Genomic DNA, 17,427 nt, shown 5'->3' on the forward strand with positions numbered 1-17,427 from the left:
CCAAGGGAACTTTCAGGCTTTTTTCCCCAGTATTTTTTTTTTTTTTTTTTTTTGAGACAGAGTCTCACTTTGTTGTCCAGGCTAGAGTGAGTGCCGTGGCGTCAGCCTAGCTCACAGCAACCTCAAACTCCTGGGCTCAAGCGATCCTCTTGCCTCAGCCTCCCGAGTAGCTGGGACTACAGGCATGCGCCACCATGCCCGGCTAATTTTATATATATATATCAGTTGGCCAATTAATTTCTTTCTATTTATAGTAGAGACGGGGTCTCGCTCTTGCTCAGGCTGGTTTTGAACTCCTGACCTTGAGCAATCCACCCGCCTCGGCCTCCCAAGAGCTAGGATTACAGGCGTGAGCCACAGCGCCCGGCCCTCCCCAGTATTTTTTAATGTCTTTATTAAGATATTAATTCATTATCTTAAAATTCACCCATTTAAACTGTACAGTTCAGTGGTTTTTAGCATATTCATAGAGTTTTGCAACCACTCCAAGTTTACTACATTTTCATCATCCCCCAAAGAAATCCTGTACCCATTAGCAGTCATTCCCTCATTTCCCCCCCACTTCTAGATAACTGCTAATCTACCTTCTGTCTCTATAGATTTGCCTGTTCTGGACATTTCATATAAATGAAATCATATGACATGTGGTCTTTTGTGAATGGCTTCTTCTAATTAGCATAATGTTTTCAAGTTTCATCCATGTTGCAGCATGCATCAGGACTTCCTTTTTAATGCTGAATAATATTGTTTTGTGTGATATGCCACATTTTATTTATCCATTCATCAGTTAATGGATGTTTGGGCTGTTTCCATGTTCTGCCTATTATGAATAATGCTGCTATGAACAATTGGCATACAAGTTTTTGTGTGTACATATATTTTCATTTGCCTTGGTTATATATCTAGGAGTGGAATTGCTGGGTCATATGATAACTCTATGTGTAACTTTTTGAGGAAATGCCAAATTTCCACAGCAACTACACCATTTTACATTCCTATCAGCAATGCACAAAGGTTCTAATTTATTCACATCATCACTAACACTTTTCTCTCTCTCCCTTTTTCTTTCTTTCTCTTGTTCTTTCTTTTGTTTCTTTTTTTCTTTTTCTCTTTCTTTCACTTTTCTTTCTCTCTTTCTTTTTTTATTTTTTTTTCCTTTTGATAGTAGCCATTCTAATGTGTATGAAGTTGCATTTTCGCTTCCAATGAAATGAAGTGGTTTTGGTTTGCATTTCCCTAATGGCTATTAATGTTGAGCATCTTTTCTTGTCCTTACTGGCCATTGTATATTTTCTTCAGAGAAATGTCTATTCACATCTTTTTAAATATTTTAATAGCACGATTTTATTTGATATTTCACTGAACAGAATATATATTTTTAAATTAATAGACCTTATTTTTGAGAACAGTTTAGATTTATAGAAAATTAAGCATATAGAGCAGAAAGTTTTCATATACCCTATCTCTCCCCTGCTCAGTTTCCAGTATTTATTAACATCTTGCATTGGTATGGTACATTTGTTACAATTGATGAATGAATATTGATACATTATTATTAACTAAATTCCATAGTTTACATTAGGGTTCAGTCTTTGTGTTGTATGGTTCTGTGAGTTTTGACAAATGCATAATGTCATGTGTCCACCATTATAGCATCATATAGAATAATTTCACTGCCCCCCAAATCCACCTATTCATCTTTCCTTCTCTATCCCAAGCCCCAGTTAACCAGTGATCTTTTTACTGACTCTATAGTTTTGCCTCCTCAAGAATGTCATATAGTTAGAATCAAACAGTATGTAGACTTTTCAGACTGGCTTGTTTCACTAAGCAATATGTCTTTTCATGGCTTGATAGATCATTTCTTTTTATTGTTGAATATTATTCAATTGTCTAGATGTACCATAGTTTATCAATTCACCTTTTGAGGGACATCTCGGTTGTTCCCAGTTTTTGGCAATAGTGAATAAAGCTGCTATAAACATTCACATGCAGGTTTTTCTGTGGATGTGATTTCCAGCTCAGATTGCTGGATTATGTGGTAAGGTTATGTTTAGCTTTGTAAGAAACTGTGGAACTGCCTTCTAAAGTGACTGTACCATTGTGCATTCCTACCAACAAGTGAGAGTTTCTGTGGCTCCACATTCTCATCAGCATTTGGTATTGTCAAGTTTTTAAAAAAAATTTTAGTCATCCTAATAAGTGTGTAATGGTATCTTATTATTTTAATTTTCAGTTCCCTAACAACATATGATGTTGACATCTTTTCATGTTTATTTGCCACCTGTATATCTTCTTTGTTGAGATGTCTGTTCATATCTTTTGCCCACTTTTAATTGAGTTATTGTCTTTTTATTACTGACTTGCAATATCATTTGGAACACAAGTTTTTTTTGTTGTTGTTTTGTTTTGTGTAGTCAAATGGTTTTATCTCTTAGTCACTTAGAGATAATACCTAAACACTTCGTAATTGTTTGTGGCCAGAATGTGCAGGGGCAGAAACAAAAGTAAACAGGAGAAAGGGTGTAGGAAAAGCCACAAGAAGAGACATGACTGTGGAGCAAAGGCGTAGGTGAAGCAAGGGAAGGAGAGAGGAAGATTTGCGTAAGGAATGCACCTTTTGCTCTGGGGGCCGCTAACAGGTGTTCCCAGGTGGATCCTGTTTGCTGTGAAGCCCAGCTGATGCGCTTGCTTGCTTCACTACCGGAAGCTGCACCCACCTCCTACTGCAGGCTTGAGAAGGGGCTTTCATAGCAGCGATTTTGCCTCTTGGTTCTTCCATTCCAAATAGGTAGCTTTTCTGTATTTTCTGAGAAAGGTTTTTTGACGTTATTCTATAGAAATGTTCATTGTTTAAACATCAGTGTTCAGTGTTCCTCGAAGTCAGGGACTCTTGTTTCATTTATCTCTTCATCTCTCAACCCCGAATACAAAACTGGGCACACAAACTCCCAATAAGTGTTCGTTTAGAGTGATAGAGGTCAGCTAGGACCAGAGGGGGACGTTTGTTATCAGTTGCTGAAGATGTTGGAATGCAGGGTGTCTTGGCTCAAACTAGGAAAAAGTTGTTGCTGTTGCAAACAAGAGAAGCAACTAAATAATTTCTGATTCCCACTACATTCAGGAGCTGACGGCTCCCCAGATAGTTATGAGGGCCCAGGACCCTCTGGGGACTGAAAACTCAGCCCTGTCATATCTGAGCCGAGTTCTTCCGGGGAGGAGGAAGAGGAGGAGAAAGGCGAGCAGGAGGAGGCGGAGCCTTTTTGTCAGCATCTGTTAGTGGAGGTTGGGAACCCTTCCCTCCTTCCCCCTCCCTGGTCGCCTCCACCTGGCTCCTCCCCGTGTTCGCCAGGCTCCCCTCCCCCTTCCCCAAGGACAATCTGCAAGAAAGCTGCGGCCGAGGAGAGCTAAGACTAAAAGGCAAGAGGGGCTATGGGCGAAGAGCAAGGGGAAAGCTGGGAGGGAGGCGGGCGTGTGCGGGCTGGGAGGAGGCTGGGGAGAACTAAAAGGAGCACAAGGGAAAAGAAGAGGCGATGCGGCATCAGAAGCCGGAGCCGAGGGGGGATGGGTAGGGCAGTGGTGAAGAATCTAGCCCCTTGGCCCACGTCCCTCCGCTGCGCGCTCGCTGGGTTCCCCGGGAGTCGGGGATGGGCGGCGGTGGCGAACAGGGTTGCCCTTGGCGGGCTGACCCTGCCCTGGCGCTCATCCAATTCAAATCCGTGCGCCTGTGATGCTGCCTCTCCGAATTTCTCCCTCCCGCGTGCTTATGTACGCACATGTGATTTTACAGATATGTTTTAGTATCTGTGTCTGCTTATCTCTGCGTGCGTGTCGCTGCGGGTCTGTAAAGGATGCTTACATATGAGTCTGCATGTATTTCTGTGCCCTGTGTCTCTGTTGCTGTCTTAGAGTCTCAGGAGAAGAATATGAGCTGGTTTTTTTGTTTTGTTTGTTTGTTTGTTTGTTTGTTTTTTTATATAGGTTAGCACTCCTAACCTTTCCCTTGTTAGGGTGAATTTTCTTCCTCACTGAAGCCTCCAGGGGTGGACAATCCCTGTATGGGCTTCTACACAGTGATGAATTGCAAGAGTGAATGAAAATAAAAAATTCAGGGAAAAAGGGATCAGCATACTCTGATGTCTTATTCTTTCCTTTACAATTTTTTGCTTTCGTATTTGCTCCTGCCACTTAGTCTTTTTCAAAAACAGCAGAAATTTGGACATGAACATTCTAGTTAAAGAAGAGAGTGCCTCTATTCAGGTGTTTATGTCCCTCTCACTGTCACTTCATGATTTCTTAAGTCTTAAATGTGTTGTTAGAAGTAGAGAGAATATAGAGGTATGTCTGTATCCAAGCCTATTTTGAAATTCTCATATGTTTGTATTTTGTGTCGTTCATTAGTTCATTAATGTTTTCACCAAGTATTTATTGAGTCCCTGTTACGTGCACGGACTCACCAAGCTTTGGCCGGCTGTGTGAGAGTTTTGAAAACATGAACATGAACCCTGCTCTGGAGCAGTTGTCAGTCTAGTTAGGAAAAGTGAATTTAGCAGTCATCTGGTCCAGTGGCCTGCACACTTTTTCTAGAAAAGACCAGATAGGAAATATTTTAGGCTTTGCAGACTAGTGTGTCTCTGTCACAATACTACTCCACTGTTGGAGCACAAGAGCAGCCATAGATAATAGGTGAATGAACGAGGATAGTATAGACACTGTAATTGGGATTTCAAATATTAATATTTTCCATGTCATGAAATATTTTTTGCAACCATTTAAAAATGTAAAACCCTTTCATAGCTTGCTGCCATACAAAAACATGAGAAGGACTAGATTTGGCCTGTGGGCTTTAGTTTGTTGACCCCTGATCTAGCCTAGTCCTCTTTTTAGTACCTAAGAAGCAATTAAAATGCCACATAAAGTAGTATTTAAGTGCTGAATGAATGATCCCATTCCAGACAATATGTGATAGAGGAGGTCCAAAAAGAAGCCTTCCTTAACCTGTGGTAATCAGTGAAAGTTTAATAGGTTTAGTAATGGTATGACACAGACTGTCCTTAAATAATGAAGTGGGGTGTGGATCTGTGGAAAGGGCCAGGGTAGCCATCTGGACAAGGGATGCTGTGTGCCTGGGCACAAAAGTTCCTGGGGACAGCAAAGTAAAGTTCAGGTGACAATGGAACAGAGAATCCATGGAAGCAAAGGTTGAAACCATAGGCAAGGGTTAGATTGTGGGAGCTTTGAATGCCAACGTAAGAAGTTTGGACTTTATCTGTCAGTACTGATTATATGTAGTATGCTTATTAATCTATATCTGTTATAACACTGTGTTTGTGTGTATGTCTTCATATGTGTTTCATTGCATGTATTTTATTGCCGTGAGTGATTTGTGTTTTTGCCTGACCTATGTCTCTATAGGCAGCTACCCTGGTTTCCTCAGATGTAGGGCACAAATACGAGCTGCCCTTAAAACTCCTGTTCATGTGAATGAATCCTTTCTCTACTGAAGCCTCAGAGACCTCTGACCTTCCCATGAAGGTTTATTTTGTGTGTTTAATAGAGTGAAGAAGGGAACACAAGTGAAGAGAGACCAGCTATTGTAGTAAGCAATTCGGGCGGAAAGAGGCAATGAGGATAGAAAGGAGAGGATGGTTGAAGGAAGATAATAAGGAGGGAGAATAATAGAATTTGGTTACTGTTTTGATTCTGAGATGGAGGAGATAAATTTTAAAATAACAGGCTTTAGCCTGGAAAATTAGGAGAGTGATGATTCCATTGGCATTTTGTGGATACAAAGTATGTTTTATGTGTTCCTTTGAGAGAGATAATCTCTAAAGACAAAAATATGAAGGGGTTCCCATGTCATGTGTACATATCTGTGTATACATGGCAGTGATTTTGTGTTACCCTTCCCATTTGACAGTGTGTAGTGTGAGGGGCAAGGCCCAAAGACAAAGGATCAAGAGATGTGCAGGGGACTGAGAGCCTGAGAGTGATAGGAAGAGCCAAAGAAAGTCCCTAACTGTCCCTGAGGTGGACACCGTTAACTTGCCCAAGGTCTCATGTGCCTTTATAACCTCAAACTCCAGTTTCGGCTCCATATCACCTAACCCTACTCAATTCCCTAACACCCAACCCTAATCTTAACCATAACCCAAGCTACTCTTGCTCTTCTGCTTCTATTAATACTTTGCTAGTTCTCAGTCACTGCCCTAAACCTCATCTGATTCCTACCCTCTGCAACAACCCTCTCCTTTATTAAAAGGGAGGAATCCTCAAGGCTAACTTAACTTGCTTCTTGCTTTCTCACTGCTGTTGAGTCAACTGCTCTTCTCCCTGACCTTAGCTTATTCCCCAGATAGGTTCCACTTCGGGAGGGAGGGAACAGGGAGGGATTAACCAGGACTTTTGCAGTCTTGGGCTTGATTACGGTGACATTTCAGCTTGTCAGTCTGCAAGGGTGTGGCTCTCCTCTGGAAGAAATCCAAAGCTCCCAAGCTGTAAAGTCCAGACTTAGTGCAGTGGGAGAGCCTGACTGAAGTAGCTCTAGCCAGTCTAGCAGAGCCAGTTCCTGAGCTAGTAGCACATTGATCCAGCTGCATTTTAACTGACTCTTGTCTTAAATTCTAGAGTGGATCATGACCCATGAAGAGCACCATGCAGCCAAAACTCTGGGGATTGGCAAAGCCATTGCCGTCTTAACCTCCGGTGGAGATGCCCAAGGTAAGGAGAAGGGGACAAAAAACATGGTTAGTATGTGCCTTGGAGTTTCCTGACTCCTTTACCCTGCAGAATAGAATTATCCTTCTGTAGGTTCACTAGAATCTGGACTCTTCCTAAAAAATCTTTGTCAGGTCTGAGTTCCCAAGTTCATTTGGATTTTATTTGCTCTACTTTTATTTACCCACACCTTCATAAAACTTCTTTCCAACTTTCTCTGAAGATCTGGGGCCCTTTTGGTCCTCTGGTATCTAAAAGAGTGGTGTTTTCTCGAGCAATGTTAGAAGGAGACTAAAGAGATAAAATTGTTGAGAAGATGGTAGGTAGATTCACCTCAAATGCTTTGGAAATGGTGGGAAAGGGAGGAGACCCAGAATTGGTATTTAGCAGGCCCAGGCTAGATCTTTAGGTGTTACCTCTGATGTCTGGAGAGTTCCTGCACTGACCAGGGTCTCTGTTTTCTCTGGCCTTTCCTCCCCTTCTGTTCTTATAGTCCCTGAACAAATATGAACAGCAGCAGTTAATCGGTACAGATCCATTGAGAGTGGAGGGGCAGAAAACAGAGCCAGAGAGAACCCCCCTCTGGGTTGAGTCCAAGAAACCTGGGAGTCATAAAAATTGGGCATATAAGAAAAATGAAGTGGAAGAGGTGGGATGTGTGATTTTGGTTTTTTAAAACTTTTTCTGTTTTGATCTTCTTGTATATTCTAGTTTATAATACATTGAAGAGGGGCAGAATCTCTGAAAGGTAGGCTAGGACATGGAGACCATGATGGAAAAAAGAGAGAAGGAAAGCGGTCCCAACTAGCCTACCTACCTCCGAACCACTGTCCCTAGGCTTCCCTAGACTTTGTGCTAAGGACTCACTCTGTGTAGAGCCCTGTCTGGTGTGCTGTGAAGAAGTGGATTTTCTTTGGGAGCTTACAGTTTAATGAGGAAAGTATCATATATCACTAGAATTTTTATGTGAGGCGCATAAATAAAAATAACCAAGTATGCATTAACCAAGTAGAATCCACTTCTATAGTGCAATGGTAGGCCCTGGTTGGATTAATCAGGAAAGACTTCATGGAGAATATAGATTTCAAGAAACCGAACTCTTTATTCAAGTAAAGTTCTTAGAAAAGTAGCTGGCACATAGTAAATAATAATTATCTCATGAATTACTTAAAAATTAATGAGCATCTACTGTGTGTCAAGTAGGACAGTAGTCACTAAGGATTCATCAGTGAAGAAGTCAGATACAATCTTTGCCCTTATGATATTTCTTATTAGTATATTTGTAAAGCTAGACTTTATATTTTTAAATAATGTTATTTAATTATAATTGTGATATATGTTATGAATCAGAAAGTGCTAGAATGAAGAAACTCAGGAAGGAGGGTACAGAGGTCAGAATTTGGGCAGAGTGACGAAGTTAGGAATGCAGCACCCTTGTTGAGGTTGTAGAGACTGTGGACCTGGCTTTTATCACTTCTGTCATCTCTCCTGGCGGAATCCCTTGCCAACACTGAGTTCTTCAACATACACTCTTGAGTGTTGATGCTGAAGCCTTGGTAGAATGGCCTATGGACTTAGATTGTCAGGTTAGGGGAAGAGAGAGCCTACTAAAAAATCCAAATGAGAGACAGCATTATGAAATGATGGAGAAGGGGCTCTTTGGAAAGGGACAGAGGGAGAAAATGTCTAGGATTTAACGTGGGTCTGAGAGGAGCAGAGCCCTTCCAGATTCTGATCCTGAGCAGTGAGACTGTCTTGTTTTAGGGATGACCGTAACCTGCCTGCTATAAGAGAAGGATCATCTTCCATGGAGGCAGGAGCTATAGATAAGCTAATTTCTGAAGGGCCCAGCTGAGGCAAAGTCTATGAGATCCCATGAAGGGCACAGTGTATCCAGGGAAATATCCCACCTGCTAATCCACATAACCTCACAGGCATATGCAGTAGGGACTGAGAGTGGCAAAAAATGAAATTCTTGGGAGGAAGGAGGCAAAACAGAAAACTCAAAATTGAGCTGAGAGATCCCAGCTGAAGGAGTAGCTCAAATTCAGAAGTGGGCTTCCCAGGAATAAGTTTGATGAGCCCTAGTTCTCCCAGGGAGAAAACACAAATGCTTTTTTGCCTATGGGATATGGGCCATATGGGAAAGTAAGATTGAGCTCTATAAACTCCACAGGAGCTACAGCGCTTTCCTTCCTGATTATCATCAAAGCTGATAATCTCTTGAGGTAGAAAAATGGCCAGGAATCAGACACCCTGAGCTCAAAAGTCAAGGACTCTGGGGTGCTGAGCTGATTAAATACCAAATCTTAATTCCCTTTCCAGCCCAGGAATGGCCTCAGCCTGCCGAAACTGTGCTATAGTTAGCCATATGAAATCGTCGTCTTCTACCTTTGGAAGAACCTCAGCCATCTGCTCTAGCTCTCTGTCTCCAAATAGGCAATCATTCTAAATGCATGTTTAGCTTATTTTATTTTTTAGTGTTTTAGAGGTGGGGTCATGCTACATAGCACAGGCTGGACTTGAACTCAAGTGAGCCTCCTGAGTAGCCAGGAGTACATGTTTATGTCACTGTGCCTGACTTACTCTATTTTTAAAGGTTGATAGGAACAGGGATTCTTTTACCACTCTGGATAGCTATTCTAAGGTTTATAATCTTTAGTTATATATCCACTAGAAAGTGTAATTCACATCTAAGAAACTTTTAGTCCTCATAAATCTTTGTATCTTATTCCAAGAGAGGGTGGAAAGAAACTTTTTAGTATCAGCTTTCAAAAAGTTGTGATCGAGTCATTTAAGTTTTTTTTCTGTTTGGTCTCATGGAGATCTATCAGCCATATTTTTCTTCCCAAAACCTCTTCCCAATAGCTCAATAGGCTATAATTGGAGACTCTAAACTATGTGCTTATGATGTTCTGCAGAACACCCCACCCCCACCCCCAACAGCACCCAAAATACAGGTGGTGCCTGTAATCTTATCCTTCGTCTTGCTTCTAATAAGTCAGGCGGCTGTTCATCTAGTGTTATTTAGGGCAACATGGAACAGCCAAGGAGACTCTGGCCAGGACTGGCTTAGGGCCAGTCTAGGCCAGTGAGTTTGGATAGGAGAGCCCAAAGGATTACTGGGACTCCGTAGTATAAACCAAATACTCCAGTCTGGATGTATAGCTGAGGTCCTTTCCAGAGGGAGAAGAGAAAGAATCTTCTTCATTGTGGAATTTTTCTTTTCCCCAACAGATTTGAATATTCCTTGTCTACCACCTATTGTTTGCTTTGCACCTTTTAAGTCATTTGTTTATCGTAAATCTCCCCACCCGACTTATTCAGCTTGGAAGCAGGAAACAATGTTCCAACCTATACATTTCAAAATAATTTTTTCCATTATTTTCTAAGATTACAAATTCATATTCCAGAACTCCAGGTGTCCAGAAGAGAATCTCCTAGGCCTTGTGACAGGCTGGAAAACAAACTCCAGTTTCCTGTCTGTTCTGATCTTACTTATTGAGCTGACTTTATTCATCTTTCCTAAGGCATTGATGGCTTTGTGTTGATTCTGACCTTGTTCCTTTCACACACATAGGCTTTTCCTGAAGCTTCTAAGAACCTCCTTCCCTTCACAGACTTTTTGGTTTTGATTCCTTCAACTTCAGGGTGTGAACTCCTAGACTTCATGGGGCTTAGTCTTAATGATATCCTAAGTAAGCTTTGTCTCCATGCTCAGCAATGACCTCTTAATTATCAGAAGCTTTTGGCATTGTTCCCACTTCTTGAAACTGTCCCCTTTTGGCTACCAAGACATTGATTGCTAAGCCCAGGTTCTTTTGTCTTTCTCGCTGCTCCTTAGTGGTTTCCTTCATGGAGCCCCTTCCCCTGCCCAGTCTTTCAGCATTGGTTTCCTCAGGGTTCCGTTCCTCATCCTTTTCTCCTCCTGATTCTACATGTTCTCTTGAAACAGTCTCTTCCAAGTCCACATTGATGCCCACAAGAACTGCAAACTCCACATGTCCAAATATGAATGTATCAAACTTGCCCTGCTCAGTTAATGGCACCACAGTTTTACTCTTTACCTAAGTCAATCGTGGGATATTTCCTTCTTCTTCTCCAAAACCTTGAAATGTAGCCACATTGCTGATGAGATATAAGTCCTGTTGGTTCTGTTTCCTAGATGTCTTCTATCCAGTATTTTTTTTTTTTTTTTGAGACAGAGTCTCCCTTTGTTGTCCAGGCTAGAGTGAGTGCCATGGCGTCAGCCTAGCTCACAGCAACCTCAAACTCCTGGGCTCGAGCGATCCTTCTGCCTCAGCCTCCCGAGTAGCTGGGACTACAGGCATGCGCCACCATGCCCGGCTAATTTTTTTTTTTTATATATATATCAATTGGCCAATTAATTTCTTTCTATTTATAGTAGAGACGGGGTCTCGCTCTTGCTCAGGCTGGTTTTGAACTCCTGACCTTGAGCAATCCGCCCGCCTCGGCCTCCCAAGAGCTAGGATTACAGGCATGAGCCACAGCGCCCGGCCCTATCCAGTATTTGTTTTGTCCCAAATGCTACTCTTCCAGTCCAGGCCCTCCACATTTCTTGTCTAGGATGCCAGGTGTAGCCTCCTAATCCTAGTGACACCTCTCTCAGGCTATCTCCCATGCTGCTTCCAGAATTACCTTTCTGATATGTAGAGCTCATCATGTCCCTCTGCTCTTCAGGGATTCTTCATTTTCTGTTACTTTTTTTTGTTGGGGGAGTGGGGGCCAGGAATCACAGACCCTTTTAAGAATCAAATGAAAGCTGTGGACCTTCTCCCAAAGGAAATGTCCTTGCCCACAAAACTGTTCACACAGTTTTATGGGGTGCATGGATGTCTTGAAGCCTGTCATCCATGGATCCCCAATTAAACCCTGGCCTACAGAATAAAAGCCAGACTTGTTCACGTGGTATATAGGTGACTAAACCAGTTCCCGGTTCGTGAGAAGTTGATCTCTCATGGCTGGTATTCCTTGAGCGTTACCACCTGTCACCCATAAAGCCATGCTTAGCGCAATATTAGTAGCATTGCTCCTAATGTGAAAGACACTTATGGAACACCTGCTGTGTTCCATAAGTGCCCCTGCAAGAGTATCTGTCATTGAGCAGCCACTGGGAGAGGGATAATACTCATGTGTGAAAAAGGGGAAAGGCTCTCCTCTCTGTTTTAGTTCTTATTTTTTTCTCCAAGTGGAAGCAGAGAGAGAATAATTTATAGCATAATTTTTAAGTTTCCCATGCCCATCTTATATACAGGGCCACAGGAGGAGGTCAGTAAGTATTGTGTTGACTAATTGAGTGAATTCCAGGAGAAGGCAGTGAGAGAATAGAGTCCCCACGAATTCTTCCTGCACGCTTGGTCACAACCTCCTCTCACAGTGTGGGAGCTAGCACCTCACAACTGTGCAGCACACATTGGAACATACACCAACACAAAAGACATGAAAAAGTTGTGTGCGTGCGTGTGCGTAGACTGGGAGAATCAGCCATCCAGCAGCAGGCATGCTCGTGAGCAGACTGTGACTCATCAGGTCACTGAACCACAGAGATCATGTCTTTGTCCCAAAAAGCCTACCAAAGCTAATGTCTAGATTCAGTGCAGAAAGCAAGGAAAAACCTAGTACAGCCATTGAGATTAGCAGGGCAAGGTATAGAGGTCAATAGTGTTGAGTTAGGTATTTTAGAACTTGAATTCTAATCTGAACTTTCTAAGAGTACTAGCTCTGTGACCTTGACCTTTTTGAGCTGCAGTTTCCAAATCTGTAAAATGAAGGCAACTCTAGGGTTGTGGATAGGATTAAATGAGATGGTGTCTGAGAGGCTCTTGACAGTGTGTGACCCATAGAACACATTCAGGAAAATGCTTGCTTGTTTCTGTTGTTATTTCCAAGATTGCCCTGGCAAGGAAAGGTCTTGGGAAAGACAGGGTATTTTGGGTTAGGGGGAATGAATGGGGGCTCCATTAACATTGAATGTAGTGATTGGGAGTGGGGAGGCCAGGAGACTTTGATGAGAGAATTATTCTCGATTCAGAGAAAAGCCTAGGAAAAGGACTGATCCATGTCTTTAGCCAGGTATAACTTCTTTTCTTAGGAGTAACTTCTCCCTGACTTCTTTCTCCCTCCTTGCAGGAATGAATGCTGCTGTCCGGGCTGTGGTTCGAGTTGGTATCTTTACCGGTGCCCGCGTCTTCTTTGTCCATGAGGTTGGTTCTCTACTTTGTTCTTCCTCATTCTTTCTCTGTTCTCTGCTTTGTGTGCCTCCCACTCCTTTCCCACTTTCTGTTTCCTCACCTCCCAGCTCCATTGCTGTGTGTGCTTTTCCCCGGCTCTCCTGTCTCCGTGAGTCACTCCTCCCTGCTCTCGGCTCCAGTGGTGATGCTGGGACACAGGGATCTGCAAACTGAGTTTCCATGTTGCCTGTTCAATTTAAAGGGAGAAATAACTCCTGGTCTTCCTTCATTTCCACCAAAACAATGAGAGAAGCCTAAGTGGGTAGTATTTACAGCAAATTTAGTATATCTAGGGGATAGAGTCCCAATAGGGAAGAGTCTTGCTGTATGTCTGTAGCTTACTTAACTTTCTGAGGTTCTGACCTCTCTTTGGCTCCCTTCTCTCAGTTCCCTATCATGCTTCACCCACTCTTCTTTCTGTAAGGTCTTTCTGTCTGCCTTTCTTCTCTCAAATTTTATAGTCTCTTGTCATGTCACCTTTCCTTCCCTCCCTCCAACATTCCCTTCTCCATTTCCCCATTGTTGTCAAAACCATCTGTTGTTATGTGGTCCCCGGGGAAGCAGGTTAGAGGAAATAGGATGAGCCCAAAATAAGAGGAATTAAGATTAAATACTAGGAACAACATCTTGATGTTTCAAAAATGGGAGACACTAGAAGAGGGTATTGAAAAAGTTACTATCTCCTTCTTTGGTAAATATGACAGTCTCATGAGCATCCAGGAATCACTAATGAGATGAGGTGACTTGATTCTCAGAGACCCTCTTCCCAGGGATCCTGTCTTAACCCTGGGATTTAGGGGAAAGCCTAGCAGAGGCTGAAGGGCATACTGTGTCCCACAGGGTTATCAAGGCCTGGTGGATGGTGGAGATCACATCAGGGAAGCCACCTGGGAGAGCGTTTCGATGATGCTGCAGCTGGTATGTTCCAGAGAACTCCTGTCCTGTATTTGTCCTGTCCTTGTGTCATCCCACTCTGGTTTGGGCTCATGGTCTCCCAAAATCCCTGCCACATGGTTTGATGTGAAGGAATTCAGTGACAAGAGAGGGGGCTATATTTGTCCTTTACTCTTTGTATTTGAAAATATCACCCTGGTTTCCTGGGGGGTGAGGCAGGGGTGAAGGAGTGATCACGGGATGGTTTGCTTTTTATGGAAAGGTCATAGGGAAGACTTTGGGAACTGGCACATAAGCAGGTCCTACTCTGGGGTCACGGGGAAGGTCTGGCCCTGAAAATAACCTTACCAGAAGACTGGAGCCAGAGCCAGAAGCAGAGCTGAAATCTGCCAGTCCCCATGTGATAGAGATGAAGTGACTTGCAACCAGGTCATTTAAGGGAAGAAGAAACTGAGACAGTTCTTAAGAATATCCTGATCATATCCACAGCTCTTCATGCTACCTATGCCCATGTCATTCTAGGCTCCTTCTAATGTGCACCCACTGTGGGCTAGCCCAGTAGAAATATAATCATTTGTTCATTTACTGAAAAGTTTGCAAATTATATTTCTGTCCACATTCTTTACTTCAATCTCCTAAAAATTCATGGGAAGAAATTTAATGTTCAGTGCCTAGTGAAGGCTTTACATAGGCAATGGTGCTTGCCATAAAGTGGCCTGAGAATGAGCCAGAATTCTCTCTCCATCAGTATGCCAAAGTCATGGATGCCTAGGAGCTTATATGATGTGCGAAAACCCTAAGTGTACTTACCTCTCTTGGTATCTGTAAATCCCTGGGAATTTAAGGCTTTCTGTCCCCAGAGCTGTTTTTCCTGTGAATAGCTGGGTATTGTGGCTCCTGCCACCAGCACCGTAGATCCCCAAGGAGCCAAGGGGAAAGGATTGCCAGTGCCTAGGTACAGTTAGAAGTCTCAGTGTGTTAGAGAAGAAAAATACTACAAAGCACATTGGGGTGAACTCCAAAATATAGTTTGGACCCAGTCCAATAATGTCAGGCCACTAGGGAGAATTTCTAAAGACTGAAGTCACTGCTACATGTTATGCTTCTAAGAAGATGTGAAAGACGATTATTCCAGAAGTTAACAGACATGAATGTATTCACTTGTTCTCTTTGAGGATAGTCATTTTGATAATAAAGCCTTTAATAAAATGGGTTCTTAGCAGTCTTCTGTTGGGGACTGGGCTGCAGAGTTCCCTGCCACCCCATCCATCTGTCCATGGAAAAATTGTCTTCCATGAAACTGGTCCCTGGTGCCAAAAAGGTTGGGGATTACTGTTCTAAGATACGCAGCAGAACATGGGAATGACCCTATGATGTCTCAGCCAGCATCATTTCCATTTCCTTTAGAAGGGCCAAATGACCCTCAAGCATGTCAGGGAACTTCCTAGGGAGTCACAAGGTTATGTTGGCCCATCACAGTGTTGGAATAGGGGAAATCGTAGCATATTGAGCCCAAATATGGCCATTTCATCTGGGGAGCTGACGCCTACCTCTTCCCCAAGGGAGGCACGGTGATTGGAAGTGCCCGGTGTAAGGACTTTCGGGACCGAGAAGGACGACTCCGAGCTGCCTACAACCTGGTGAAGCGTGGGATCACCAATCTGTGTGTCATTGGGGGTGATGGCAGCCTCACTGGGGCTGACACCTTCCGTTCTGAGTGGAGTGACTTGCTGAGTGACCTCCAAAAAGCGGGTAAGGCATTGTCTTTTTGTTTATTTGTTTTGTGATGGGCTGTCCTGATGAAAGAAAGTGGATGAGACATTGTTCACATCAGTATTGCTTGTTTGTGCAAGTACACACACACCTCCCTTACCTCCCACTGTTACCCAGACAGGAATAGGCAGTCTGTGGTCTCCTTGTTCTGCCATTGCTCATAATTCCCTTTGGCTATAGATTCTTCTCCCTGGAAATCTCTTCTTCAGGCATGCCAGGTACCTCACCCAGTGGCTCCTGGTTTGCTTCTCCTTGTCAGGTAAGATCACAGCAGAGGAGGTTACGAAGTCCAGCTACCTGAACATCGTGGGGCTGGTCGGCTCCATTGACAATGACTTCTGTGGCACCGATATGACCATTGGCACCGACTCTGCACTGCACCGCATCATAGAAATTGTAGATGCCATCACCACCACTGCCCAGAGGTACAGGGGCTTGCAAGGTAGCAGTATAGGAGAGTGGCAGTGGGGACAGAGTAAAGGGCTAGAGGCTAGTGAAAATGACAGTGTTCCAACTAGGGTGACTACAATGACCGGTCTTCTGAGGCTAGAGCACTATTTTTAACTAAAAGTGATCCCTAGAGCACTGGAATGGCGCTGTGCCCTGAATGCTCTAAGATTTGCCTTTTGCCGCTGCCCCGCACGCTGTCCACACATACAGCTCTGGGGTCTTTCACACCTGTGGGGTCTCCTAAATGGTTAGTCTCCAGACTGAGCCAAATCTGGGAGCCTAAATTTGAGCTCCCCTTCCAACTGTATCCTAGAGAGTGCAGCTACATGACCACCTCTGCTCAGAGATTGGGGAGCTTGGGGAGGCCATGGGGGGATGGAAGAGAAAAAGGGAACACTTTACCCAGGGTAATCCTAAGGACTCCAGTTCAGTCTAGTCCTCTCTTCACTTCTTTTCCCTTTCTTTCCTTCCCTTCTCTGACCCTGTCCCTCCCTGGAACAGCACCTGGGCACTGGCACTTTTACTGCTGTGTTCTCTCAGGCTTAGGAAGGACACTTTGTGGCTAAAGCATTTCCCGTAGGTCTTCCTGGTCTCTCAGGAAACCTGCGGGAGGGCCTAACAGCATAAATACATCTCCCAGAGAGGTTAATTGGCCTCGATGTGGGTGGTGGCTTGATCCTGGCCTTAGGGACACTTAGACTGTGTAAGTCCTATGTCTCTCTCTTGCAGTCACCAGAGGACATTTGTGTTGGAAGTGATGGGCCGCCACTGTGGGTAAGATCCCCATCCCAACCCATTTATTCCGTGGACCCAGCAGTAGCCCTTTCCTCTTCCAGATCTGGAGGTGTGTGGGCTCCTTGTGGCGTGGTCCCCTGTCCCGCCTCCGCCCGCCCCACCCCCTCCTCTCCCTGCACATGTGTGTGTGTGCGTGCTCAGGCACACACTTGGGGTAAAAGCGTGGGCAGTGCTCTGAGATTGGAAGCTGCTCTGGCAGGTGCACATGAACAGAAGGTGTTCTTTAGGGACAGAATCCCACTGAGTGGCCCTGGTGTGCTTACCCTCATCTCAAGAATGAGAGGGAGGATCCCAGACCTTCCACCAGCCGAGGGCGCTGGGGGCACTTGCTGGGTGTGGCGAGGCTGCTGTGGAGTGCAGCTCCCGGCATGGTGCTTTTGACTCTCATCTCAGGTACCTGGCCCTTGTCACCTCTCTCTCCTGTGGGGCCGACTGGGTTTTTATTCCTGAATGTCCACCAGATGATGACTGGGAGGAGCACCTTTGTCGCCGACTCAGCGAGGTACCGGCACTTTATTTTGCCCTGAAAATATCCCTCACCCTATAC

General features: G+C 44.0%; 1 protein-coding gene across 2 annotated transcripts in view; it reads left to right on the forward strand.

Moving 5' to 3' along the window:
- The window catches only part of PFKM (phosphofructokinase, muscle), a 37,766-nt gene that overhangs the window by 11,143 nt on the left and 9,196 nt on the right, over positions 1-17,427 (forward strand). The window contains exons 1-8 of one of the 2 annotated variants that reach the window (XM_020287480.2): positions 3,297-3,420; positions 6,628-6,720; positions 12,868-12,941; positions 13,809-13,886; positions 15,425-15,614; positions 15,895-16,060; positions 16,815-16,859; positions 17,274-17,382. In XM_020287480.2, coding sequence (XP_020143069.1) covers positions 6,636-6,720; positions 12,868-12,941; positions 13,809-13,886; positions 15,425-15,614; positions 15,895-16,060; positions 16,815-16,859; positions 17,274-17,382 — 747 coding nt within the window. In that variant the 5' untranslated portion in view covers positions 3,297-3,420; positions 6,628-6,635. Of the gene's footprint in view, positions 1-3,296; positions 3,421-6,627; positions 6,721-12,867; positions 12,942-13,808; positions 13,887-15,424; positions 15,615-15,894; positions 16,061-16,814; positions 16,860-17,273; positions 17,383-17,427 lie in introns of those variants that run through there. The other variant, XM_020287479.2, reaches the window with a different exon arrangement.

The sequence above is a fragment of the Microcebus murinus genome, chromosome 10 (assembly GCF_040939455.1).
Source record: "Microcebus murinus isolate Inina chromosome 10, M.murinus_Inina_mat1.0, whole genome shotgun sequence".
Taxonomy (NCBI): Eukaryota; Metazoa; Chordata; class Mammalia; order Primates; family Cheirogaleidae; genus Microcebus; species Microcebus murinus.